This window comes from Hippoglossus hippoglossus, chromosome 1 (assembly GCF_009819705.1).
Source record: "Hippoglossus hippoglossus isolate fHipHip1 chromosome 1, fHipHip1.pri, whole genome shotgun sequence".
Lineage (NCBI taxonomy): Eukaryota > Metazoa > Chordata > Actinopteri > Pleuronectiformes > Pleuronectidae > Hippoglossus > Hippoglossus hippoglossus.
The window spans coordinates 16,464,178-16,474,889 of record NC_047151.1 but is presented as its reverse complement, the minus strand read 5'-3'; the positions used below and the strand labels follow the sequence as shown (position 1 = coordinate 16,474,889).

At 43.9% G+C, this 10,712-nt stretch overlaps 2 protein-coding genes across 2 annotated transcripts; one reads left to right on the top strand and one right to left on the bottom strand.

Moving 5' to 3' along the window:
• Nucleotides 1–475: 475 nt before the first annotated feature.
• grhprb (glyoxylate reductase/hydroxypyruvate reductase b) lies at nucleotides 476–3,444 on the top strand. The gene is made up of 9 exons (XM_034600765.1): nucleotides 476–719; nucleotides 1,241–1,374; nucleotides 1,458–1,530; nucleotides 1,683–1,799; nucleotides 1,908–1,996; nucleotides 2,094–2,198; nucleotides 2,762–2,897; nucleotides 2,973–3,103; nucleotides 3,219–3,444. The coding sequence occupies exons 1-9, from the start codon at nucleotides 565–567 to the stop codon at nucleotides 3,338–3,340; spliced, it is 1,062 nt and encodes a 353-aa protein (XP_034456656.1). The 5' UTR covers nucleotides 476–564; the 3' UTR covers nucleotides 3,341–3,444.
• Nucleotides 3,445–3,534: 90 nt separating this feature from the next.
• On the bottom strand, nucleotides 3,535–10,602 carry LOC117770899 (zinc finger and BTB domain-containing protein 5). Its single transcript, XM_034600741.1, has 4 exons — nucleotides 10,028–10,602; nucleotides 8,852–9,065; nucleotides 7,779–8,657; nucleotides 3,535–7,375 (listed from the first exon to the last, which is right to left on the bottom strand). Exons 2-4 carry the CDS (start codon nucleotides 9,059–9,061, stop codon nucleotides 6,224–6,226), a joined length of 2,241 nt encoding a protein of 746 aa, XP_034456632.1. The 5' UTR covers nucleotides 9,062–9,065; nucleotides 10,028–10,602; the 3' UTR covers nucleotides 3,535–6,223.
• Between the last annotated feature and the right edge of the window lie 110 nt (nucleotides 10,603–10,712).

The following is a 10,712-nucleotide window of genomic DNA, read 5'->3' as shown; positions in this document are numbered from 1 at the left end:
ATTTCCTATTCTTTTATATATTCGTGTATTTACCCGTGTTGGACATCAGTGCTTAACTGTTAGGGACATATTTCTGAACCAGATCCAACTAGAGAGACAAAACAGAACAAAAAACAGCTTTCAGTGTTTATAGGAACAAAGTTCAACAGCCGAGTGAAACATTGACATCCTACTTAGGTGGACAATAATGTATCAAAAACACAAGCTGTCTCATGTACCATTTGTGTGTGTGTGTGTGTGTGTGTGTGTGTGTGTGTGTGTGTGTGTGTGTGTGTGATAGTTTGTTTCATGTTTGTGTATCTGTGATTTTGAAATAACCTTAAATTTCAGGACAAAGATCTTTTTACTCAGCCTTTTTTTTTTTTTTTTCTGGGACAAAACCTCTTGACCTCAGACTTTAGAGACACCCTCCCTCTCATCATATTGGTCAGAGACACACACACAGGGACCACCCCTCCACTGAACTGGAGCCAAAATCATGCTCATGCACACAACGGACGCCAAACTCCAAAGTGCCACTTCAATCTCTCCAACATTTGCCAACAGATTCATTCCCTCCTGGCAATGTGGTCCAGTCGCATGGCACTGCGTCGGCTTCAGCGGATTACTCCACTGGCTCTAACAAGCAACATGCAGAGAGAGATGTCCACCCTGTCTCGGGTATACATCACCAGACAGATCCCACCTGAGGGTCTGAAGATCCTGCGTGAATCTGGACAGTGAGTGTCCTGTTACATCACTTAAACTCTATTTCTTGCAATGAATTGGCTGCTGTATCTCATTTAACTGTGATAGAGTTGTGCAGTTTGAACGTCTGCTTGGTAAAGTTCATCATTTACTCTGAGTAAACAGAATTGCTAACGTGTGCCCTGAGGTTGGGCTGATAAGACATGTAACTGGAGGGGTATTCCCCCACAAGACAGCTCACTTTACCTTTAAGTCCCAGTATTTCTGTGAGGGCCTGCACTATATATGATAAATGCTATAAATCAAGGGCTTTAAATGAAGAATCCCTTATACTTGTGTATAGTATCTTTATTTTTCTGCACCACTATTGACCAATGACCTTCCTTTGTGAAGGTCACTGCTTCACCTGCTCATATGCAGGTGGACTGGACAAGTTACTGTGTTTTAATACGTGTGCTTGAAGGTATCAGAAGGAAACAGTTGCAGCTGTCAGACAGATTTGAAGCACCTGAGACACTTTTTGGCATACATGTCATGGCTTCTATTTTCCCAGGGTGCAGTTCCAGCTGTGGGACTCAGATGACCTCCCTGTGCCCAGGCAGGAGATGCTCGAGAAGGTCAAAGGTGTTGATGCCCTGCTGTGCGTGCTGACTGAGAAGATTGATGCAGAATTGTTGGACGCCGCAGGTCAGAGGACAGTCCCTGAGCTTCATGCAACGTACAGTGGTTCTATTTATGCATGTGTTTCTGTGTGTGATGCATTTCTGCAGGTCCAAACCTGAAGGTCCTTAGTACTATGTCAGTGGGTTTTGACCATCTCTCTCTGGAGGAGCTGAAGAAAAGGTGATCGATTAACACACATCCATTAAGAAGTGTTGATTTGTGTGTAGACTTGTGTTTCTGACCAATATCTCCATTAAAAAGGGACAAAACCAAAGAAAAGTCATTGTTTCCAGCTCCTAAACGATTCTTGTAATGTCTGTGTTTCTCTCCAGAGGAATCCGTGTAGGTTATACTCCTGATGTTCTGACAGATTCTGTCGCTGAACTGACTGTAGCTTTACTGCTCACAACCTCCAGGAGGCTCATAGAGGCCACGCATGAAGCCAAGACGTAATGTTAATACACACACACACACTCACAGACAAACCTGTCCAGGCAAACATTCATAGATGTTATTTTAAAAAACACAAACACCCCTCTCTCTCTCACTTGTGTCAGAGGTGGCTGGGGCACATGGAGAACCCTGTGGCTGTGTGGACATGAGTTGGCCAACAGCACTGTGGGTATTCTTGGCCTGGGGAGGATCGGTGAGCACAGTGTCTGACACACGGTACACAGGCTTATCAAACAAAACTGCATGTCTTTCAGTCTCAGACTTCTTCCACTGTGAATTTGTTCTCAAAGGTGTCGCCATCGCTGAGCGTCTGGCGCCTTTCAAAGTAAAGAAGTTCATTTACACGGACGTGGTCCCCAGGCCTGAGCTGGCCAGTATGATCAATGCAGAGTATGGTAAGGACCAGACTGATGATGTCAGCATTTTCTTTTTCCCACAGAAGGAAGTTTGACATGTCACAGTAGGAAGTATTACTCAACAGTCCTGGAACAGTCCACCAAATTGCTCACACTTGTAGAAATCAGTTCCATAAATGTGCCTGAATTTTTTTTATTAAGACCCATGTATTATTCCCATGGAAATTGGGAAAAGTTAAAGAAAGTGATAATAATTCCAAACCCACGTCAAAATTTGATGGGTTCTTTCTTAGGCCATGTTCAAAACATAACCTCCACGTGGGAGGTAGTGATCCAATAAACAAAGGCTGCTCCATGTTCATGGCCCTGGTACCCTGTCAGGACTTGGTGATTACATTGTTGACGTCTGTAGTAAAACCTGTGCTTTTCCTCATTTTCTGTCAAAGACTCAACAAGGTGAATTGAGGTTTACCTGAGATTTACTGCACTCACATAATTTCAAACCTTTTGACCTTTCACGTGCTCATCTTAGAGATATTGATGAGTTTGCTCTCAGACTTTTTGTGTCATGTGACATCATCAAGCCTCTGTTTTGGTCGTAGTCTCCTTCGATGAGCTGGCGAAGCAGTCCGATTTTCTGGCCGTGTGTTGCGCTTTGACGCCAGAAACAAAAGAGATCTGCAACAAGAACCTCTTCTCCAAGATGAAGAATACTTCCATCTTCATCAACACCAGCAGGTAAAACTGTTGCCTGTGTATGAGGAGAGTCCACCGAGAGCTGTACCTGTGTTTTAAGCGTGCTCTCTTTGTCAGAGGTGGGGTAGTGAACCAGGACGACCTGTATGAGGCGCTGTCCACCGGGCAGATTGCAGGAGCTGGTTTAGATGTCACTGTCCCTGAGCCCCTTCCCATCACCCACCCTCTTTTTACTCTTAAAAACTGCGGTGAGTCCATCCCACAGTTTCATCTTTTAAATATCCCACTTGGGCAATTTTACTCTGTATCATTAACTCTCACTTCCAATAAGTAGTCTTTTTTTAAAATCCTCTCTTCCCACAGTGATTCTTCCACATGTTGCCAGTGCCTCCTTCACCACCCGTAATGCCATGTCTGCCCTGGCGGCAAACAACCTCCTCCTCGGTCTGCGGGGTGAGCCGATGATCAAGGAGCTCAAGCTGTGAGAAGACGGTGGTTCCACTCTGAGAACTGGCTGAGTGATGGACCATTAGTTCCACCTACCTAGTTAATTTAAAAAGGGAAATAAAACCAGTAGATTTGACCAGTTTTAACAGTATGCCCTTGTTTCCTTTACTTTTGACACGTCACTTATAGGATCTCTGTGCCTTTTCATAAAAATATCACCAGCTACAAAATAATTTTCATCTTTTTTTTTAATTCAATCTATACAACGACTGAACATACTATACAATCTTCATAGCCTTCAAACATTTAGTCCACTCATGGTTACACGACGTTAGATATACAGGAATAAAAACAGAAATCCTTCAGGTTTGGCATATCAACAAAAGCCCAGCTTTTCAAGATAAGAGGGCGTAAGGCAGTGACTTTCTTAATCAATTTGTTTTTTAAAAGTTTGGCATATTCATACAGGGGTAATATAGTCAGTGCATTTTTCAGAGATTCACATCAACAGCTTTGGTGGAGCAGCATTTGAATTCCTAATAGGCCACTGTGTGAGACATGGAAGCCATTTTGGAGGAGTTTTCCTTCACCTCATAATTTTTACAAATCACAGCCTGCTCTTTCCATCATGACAGAGGAGGCAACAGCGACCTTACTCCACAGTGAAGAGATTTACAGGGCAGGCCGCAGGTTACCTTTTTTTGTTTTGTTTTTTTTTACAGGGAGAACATCTGAAGAGGCAATTTCTCTTCTATTTAAGATTATGCTTTAAAATCTGTCATTTTCTATAGGCTAACAGTGCAATGACTCTACAGTACAGTGGGGAAAGCAAATGAAAATCAAAGACCCAAGAATCTCTCCGACAGTGTAAGAGACATGATATAGCAAGCAATCAGGTATATAAAAACGCATATTTGAAGTTATTTTTTCTTTTCAGTTCACTAAAACAGAACTTAACAACACTGCATGGACATTCAATTACCAGGGAAGCTGCTCTTATTTACAACCTGCTGGAAGTCAGACATTCTCAGTTAGGTTAAAGTTAAAATCTTTAGTATGATATTATTTTCTATAAACTAAACTAAAATTAGGTTTCCTCCTAAGGATGTGTGGCATTTTTGAATCTTAAAACTAAATAAATTCTGAATTGAACAATATTTGTGAAACTTACAGTACCAATCAAGTTAAAGGTCGACATTAAAGTATATTTGGGTAAAGAAAACTCCTTTTACATTTACATCTATGTAAAAAATGATTGTATAAAAAATCTTTTGTTTCTAAATTATCCCCATGTGAAATATTCAATGATGTTCAAGTTTTGCGCACAAGTGGAATTTGTGTATGGCTAAGAGGAGCAAAACTTCACTTCAATCCAACATAAAGGTGAAGTAACAGAGCAGGTAGAGTTGGATAATTGCAATACGGCAACACTTTTCAAATAGTTTAACATTCCAGTAGACATGTTAGTTATAAAAGAGCATGATTTGTCTAAGTGCTTTAGTAACAGATGCAACATTAGATGTAAAAAGAGACATTTATAAAGCACTGATATCAAGTACAGTAGCAAACTTATACACAACGTTGAGTAGTTCATGAGTTGTTTTGTCTCTTCTCCAAGAGCAAAATTATGAACCCAACCACAAATGTGCAATATTTACATTTCCAAAGCACTTTTTCAGTACATGCTGAACCTCTTTATCCTGTAAACAGTTTACTCAGGCGACACAAACTGCACACACACACACACACACACACACACACACACACACACACACACACACACACACACACACACACACACACACACACACACACACACACACACACACACACGCACACACATGATGGACAGTCAGTAAATGTGATTGGCCACAGCTGACTTTTTCTTCTGGTCATTACTAGTCAGGAACCAATACAGAAAGTGTTAACTATTAGTAACCAGTTTTGCACATCTTGACACAAAATAAGGTGCATGTACATTCTTCTGTGAAGTCGTTATCTCAGTATTATCGTAGCATTATGATACAATATCATATTATGCATTTCTCCAAATTAGACTGGAATGCCCAGTAAACACAGAACTGATCCTGCTGCTAATGCAAAGATGCTGCAAGTTCAATCATCAGAATTGTTTGCTTCCTTAACCAAAGGGACTTCAATGTTAATAGCTTGAGCTGTAAACCGAGGCCAGATGTGATCAGAAAAATGTAAAGGTCCCATTGCTCCACAAATTGGACCTGGCAATCCACAGGTACATATTTATCAAAGTAAGACATTTACTCCTGTTGTCATGGAAAGTTTGAAGGCCCTGTTACTTCATACTGAATTATTTGCCAGCTACCAAACATGTTAAAATATTAACTAAGGTGGTTAAAAATGCAGCTGTTTTAAAATGCTGAATTGTTTTCTGTTGTTGTTCTTATCCTGGTCTCTTACTCTATCTACCTTTTGCACATTGAGTAAACGAAAGAAGACCTTTCTTAGTAAATACAGAAATTATGTCTTGCACCAATTTACATGATGTCCATTCACAGCTGCCTCTGATCTACAAACACTCAGACATGGACATTTTTTTAAAAACACAAAACCGCTGACAGTGTGGATCATATAATACTAAGTCCATTTGCTTTTTTGTTAATCATATGGGAGAGATTACAATTTACATCAAAGGTACTATCAGTCAATAGCAATACATACATGTCCTGCATCCCTACACTCTTCCATCAGGTTAAATGTCTTTACAGATACTTTTACTGACTTGATATTACTGGTTTCTCCAAAATAAAAAAAATGATGATTACATCATCATCCCTGTCTTTGGTCTGTGATCAGGACTGGTTAGTTTGAACATAACAGCTGATCTGACTGGTCTGTCACAGCTTCAGATATTTTTAGGGACTTTTATATTCTGACTCCCAATCCTACATCAGGCCGTTGGACATGTTGCTGTTCTGCCAGCGCAGACAGGTGGTCTTGGAATGCTTGTATAGGTGGGAGGACTGACTGAAGCGCTTCCCACACTTGAGGCAGGCGTAGGGTTTCTCACCTGTGTGGACACGGATGTGTTTCTTGCAGTCAGTCAGGGTTAGGAAGGTTTTGCAACAGATTTTACAGGCGTATTTCCGAGCTCCCTCGACCACCAAGACATTGTGCTCGGACAGAGCTTTCTTGCACTTAGACAGGACGTCCGCTGAAGCACGGGTGAGCTGAGGCGGGAGGGAGGTGGGCCTGCCACTGTTCATGTCATACCCACCGCTCTCGTTGAGAAGCAGGGGACTTGCCAGACTTGAGGAGGAAGAGGCAGAATCCTGAAGAACACCGCCTACACCTTCTTCTCCTCCTATACCGGACAACATTTTGGGGGCAATACGCCTGTATCCTGGATAGCCCAGAGAAGCAGTGGCGGCTCCTCCGGCTCCTCGTGAGGGTTGCCCTAGAGAGTGAAGCCCCAGACTGGAGCGCTGGAAGTCCAAACCAAAGGGCTCAAACCCTCCATGCCCTCCACTCATATTTCCTCCACCTCCTCTGGGGTTCCCCAAACTGTCGTGCAGGGGACGGAGGAATAGAGAATCATGCTGCAAGTTGTCTCCAAAGCTGTTGCGACTCTCACCACTGAGTGGGGACTGCAGAAGACAAGAAGAAGCAGAGCCAGGTGGTCCAGCAGCATCCTGTCTCATCAGGAAGTGATGTGCATCCCCAGTTGTCGTGTTGGGCAGGTTATCTTCTCCTGTAACCAACCCTGCAACACCACTTCCGTAATCCTTTGGGCTAAGGAAGCTAGAAATACTGAAACCAGGTTTGCTATTTGATCCGTTGTTACATCCAAAACCTCCGGCACCTCCTCCCATGTGGCTTTTGATGAGAAGCTGGGAGCTGGGCTGCAGCAGAGAGTCCGAGCTGGGTTGGGGTTCCGAGGTGAAGCTGCGGTCGCTGCTCTCTGGGCTCAGCTCCACCTTCCCCTCTTCCTCTGGACATCCAGGCTCGGCCGGGTCGCTGCCCTCAGCCTGCGATGTCACGTCACTGATTTCATCCGTTGGCTCAGGCGAGCTTAGCGGCTCTCGTTTAACCACCACCTGTGGGAAGCAAAGGACCAGTTTTAACTAAAGCAGATATTGATTTTCTGATGTTTTGGGGTTATTTTAATCGAGAGGAGCTTACAAGGACAGCAGCTTATTTAGAGCAGAGTGATTTGGATATGAGTTAAATGATTTTGTGATGGTCAGGATCAAAACGCACTTACAAACAGATTCATTAATTTTTCATAGACAGCAAAATACTGTATTTAATATAAATATGGTTACTAGAATTACAGAAATTTAGATTTGTACAGTGTGAAAAAAATCTAATTCCACAGACGTGCACCTCGTCCGAGTTTGCGCATTTAACAGTTTGGTGGATCCATCTTGGAAAACTCGTGAAAATGTTCTCGCATGAGGTCAACTGCAAGTTTTCAAAAACAAGAAGCCACAGATTTACCTTCTGTTCTTGTTCTTCAGCCTCCTCTTCCTCAGTCCCTGATTTAATCTTCACCGCTAACCTGTTGTCCTGGTGGTCATGGTCATCCATATCCTCCTCCTTGCTCACTCCTCCCTGCATTCTCCCCAAGTCCCCCCCCCCACAGTGTCCACTGTCTGACTGGCTGGGCATCTGAGGATCATCTTGGGAGATCCCTACGAGGCCAGCATCTAATTTTGATTCGTCCCCCATCTTGTGGGAGTCCGGGGACAGGAGTGCTCCTTCCTCCCGCTCTGCGTTCAGCCCTTCCTCTCCCAACAAACCGTGGTTAGGGGCTGAGGGGCGCTGCCTCTGCCTGGGTCTCTCTTCTGACAGGTTCAGTGCTAGGGAGGGCTTGCGTTTGTGGAAGCGCCGGATTGGGAAAGAGGCTCTCTGTCCTACCTCTCTATTGCCAACTATATTTCCCATCCCATCCTCCTCTATCCCACCCAAAGCAGAGCTCACCAAGCTGAGTCCGAGCTGCTGCAACAGGAAGGAGCGCTGCAACTTTGTTGTGGCAGCATTTGTTGCAAGGTTAGCATTAGCTGCTAGAGTAGGGTTCACTGCTAAATCTGCTTGTTGCTGCTGTTGCTGCTGCTGCTGTTGCTGCTGCTGCTGCTGCTGCTGCTGCTGCCTGCGCCTCTGCTGGTCCTGCTGAGGGTGGTGATGTGTGGGTCTGTCCGATGAGGAGGACATAGGCAGCGTACGTGTTGTCAGGTAGTGTTTACAGGCTTTCACTACATTGTTGAGGTGCAGGTGTGAGGCAGCGAGGAGGATATCCATGACGTTGCTCTCCCCCAGCATCAGTGTGGACGTGTACATCATGTCCACCAGAGCAGCAAAAGCTTCAGCCGTCACCACCTGCAATCACACAAATATCTGCTTGATCTTGTCTGTGCTATTTTAAACAGTAACAAAACAGAATTTAATATGTCAATTATGTCCATGTTTTAACTGGATTACACTCTTCCACACCCTCTATGCGGACATCATTATAAATTATTAAGATTATACTACATTGCTACTGCCTTTGACAAGGTTTTTACGATCCTGACCTCGCTGTCCAGCTGAATCATATTCATGCTGGAATCTCCCTCTGCAACAGTGAACAGGGCTCTGAAGTGAGTGCTGCAGGCCGCCAGCACAGAGCGGTGGGCTTTAAAGTGTCGACTCCCCACAACGATGACACAATCACACAGCTGGCCGTGGACACGCTGGTAGTTCAGCTGCTGGAAGAGCTGCTCAAAGTGGCCCGGGAAATCCATGACCCTTAATACATAAAAAAAAGTGTTGATTAGTCCACATCAACACAGCATTGATAAACAGGATTTTCTTTGAATCCTTTGATGGGTTGTCAGATATCAAACACAACAAAAGAGGTTATGTTTTACATCCTGTCTGTCTGTTTGTTTGTTTGTTTGTTTGTTTGTTTGTAAGCAAGATTACACAAAAACATCTGAACGAATATCCACGAAACCTGGTGGAAAGATGCAGTTTGGGTCTGGGAAGACCAAAAGGCATTTTTTTTTACATTTTCCCAATGAATAATTCATAGATCTCGATGAAAAAAAAGTGATACACGTGATTGTGTAAAAATTGGTTACATCCTTTACCGTTTATAAGACAAAACAAGCAGCTTCGGGCTCTGGGAAATTGTGATGGATGTTTTTTTCACCCAATTTATTGACTACACGTTTAACGCGGTAACTAATCAACAGATTATGTGACAGCAAAGATAACATTAGCAGGCTGCCTGAGGCGATGGAGGCCTGGGATGAGACTGTCAGGGGGACAGAGTACATGGGAGTAATGATGGGGTAACACAGGTGAAGATGCTGTCACTTGCTAGGTTTGTTAGAGGAGGTGCTGATGTGAGGATGTAAAACAAATCAAAGTCTGCAGCTGTGGGACAAAGGCAGTAATGTGAGGGGGAACTAAAATATCAGTGGGGTTATTAATCCATAATGTAAAGGGACAAATTCTATCTATCTATCTATCTATCTATCTATCTATCTAGTGGTGTTATTAATCCCTACTGTAAAGGGACAAACTTCAAAGAAACACTGTATAATGCACAGTAGCTAGTTTACACTGAATTTATGCATAATAATGATAAAAACAATACAACACAGCTAACAAGTCTGGACTAGCTGCCACAGGAGCAGTTAGCTACTGTAGCTGAACGAGCAAACACACGGTGACAATATGGAGCTGCTGACGTCTGACGTTACCTTGAATTATCCTGAAAGCGTCGGTCCCAGGAGGAAGAAGAAGAAGAAGAGGACCGGGCCCCGAGCAGAGATACCGAAGAGGCTAAAGTTAGCTGGCTACACACCAGCAAATAGCCTGTTAGCTACAACGCTAGCATTAGCTTGCGGTTGGCTCTGGCTGCGCCGCTTCCCCTGTGTACAAACTGCTGTTTGTATCTTCAGATGTAAACTAGCTAACATTTCAGGCTGCTAACACGGTCTGTGTAGCGGTCACACGCCATGTCCCCCCCCCCCCCACCACCCGCGATCCAGTGTGCGCTGTGTCCTCCTGTGTTTGGATGTGAGCTGCCGGGGATGTGTCCTCTCCGTGACCGCTTGTCTCACGCATCTGTCGGTGTCCTCCCCCGGGCACAGTCGGGCATAATAGCAACCGTGAATGAGGCGGACACAGGCTGTAAAGCGATCTCTGCAGGGAGACAATGTTTCACTTTATGAATTCTCCCATCAGTCACTGTGCAGACGGCTTTTACCTTCCAGACTCACAAGGTGGCGCTGTTTCCCCACCAGAGCCACTTCCTCATCCTTCTACTATCTTACAGCAAAGTCTGTCTGTCTGTCTGTCTATCTAGCTATATTTCTATCTATCCATCCATCCAATCAATCAATCAATCAATCAATCAATCAACCAACCAACCAACCAACCAGT

Coding starts and splice junctions, on each gene's coding strand:
- grhprb (XM_034600765.1), top strand. CDS start 565: ATGTGGTCCAGTCGCATGGCACTGCGTCGGCTTCAGCGGATTACTCCA. Junction 1,531..1,682: donor CTGGAGGAGCTGAAGAAAAG/GTGATCGATTAA, acceptor GTTTCTCTCCAG/AGGAATCCGTGTAGGTTATA. Junction 2,898..2,972: donor ATCTTCATCAACACCAGCAG/GTAAAACTGTTG, acceptor TCTCTTTGTCAG/AGGTGGGGTAGTGAACCAGG.
- LOC117770899 (XM_034600741.1), bottom strand. CDS start 9,061: ATGGATTTCCCGGGCCACTTTGAGCAGCTCTTCCAGCAGCTGAACTAC. Junction 8,658..8,851: donor TGATTCAGCTGGACAGCGAG/GTCAGGATCGTA, acceptor GTGTGATTGCAG/GTGGTGACGGCTGAAGCTTT. Junction 7,376..7,778: donor CTGAAGAACAAGAACAGAAG/GTAAATCTGTGG, acceptor TGCTTCCCACAG/GTGGTGGTTAAACGAGAGCC.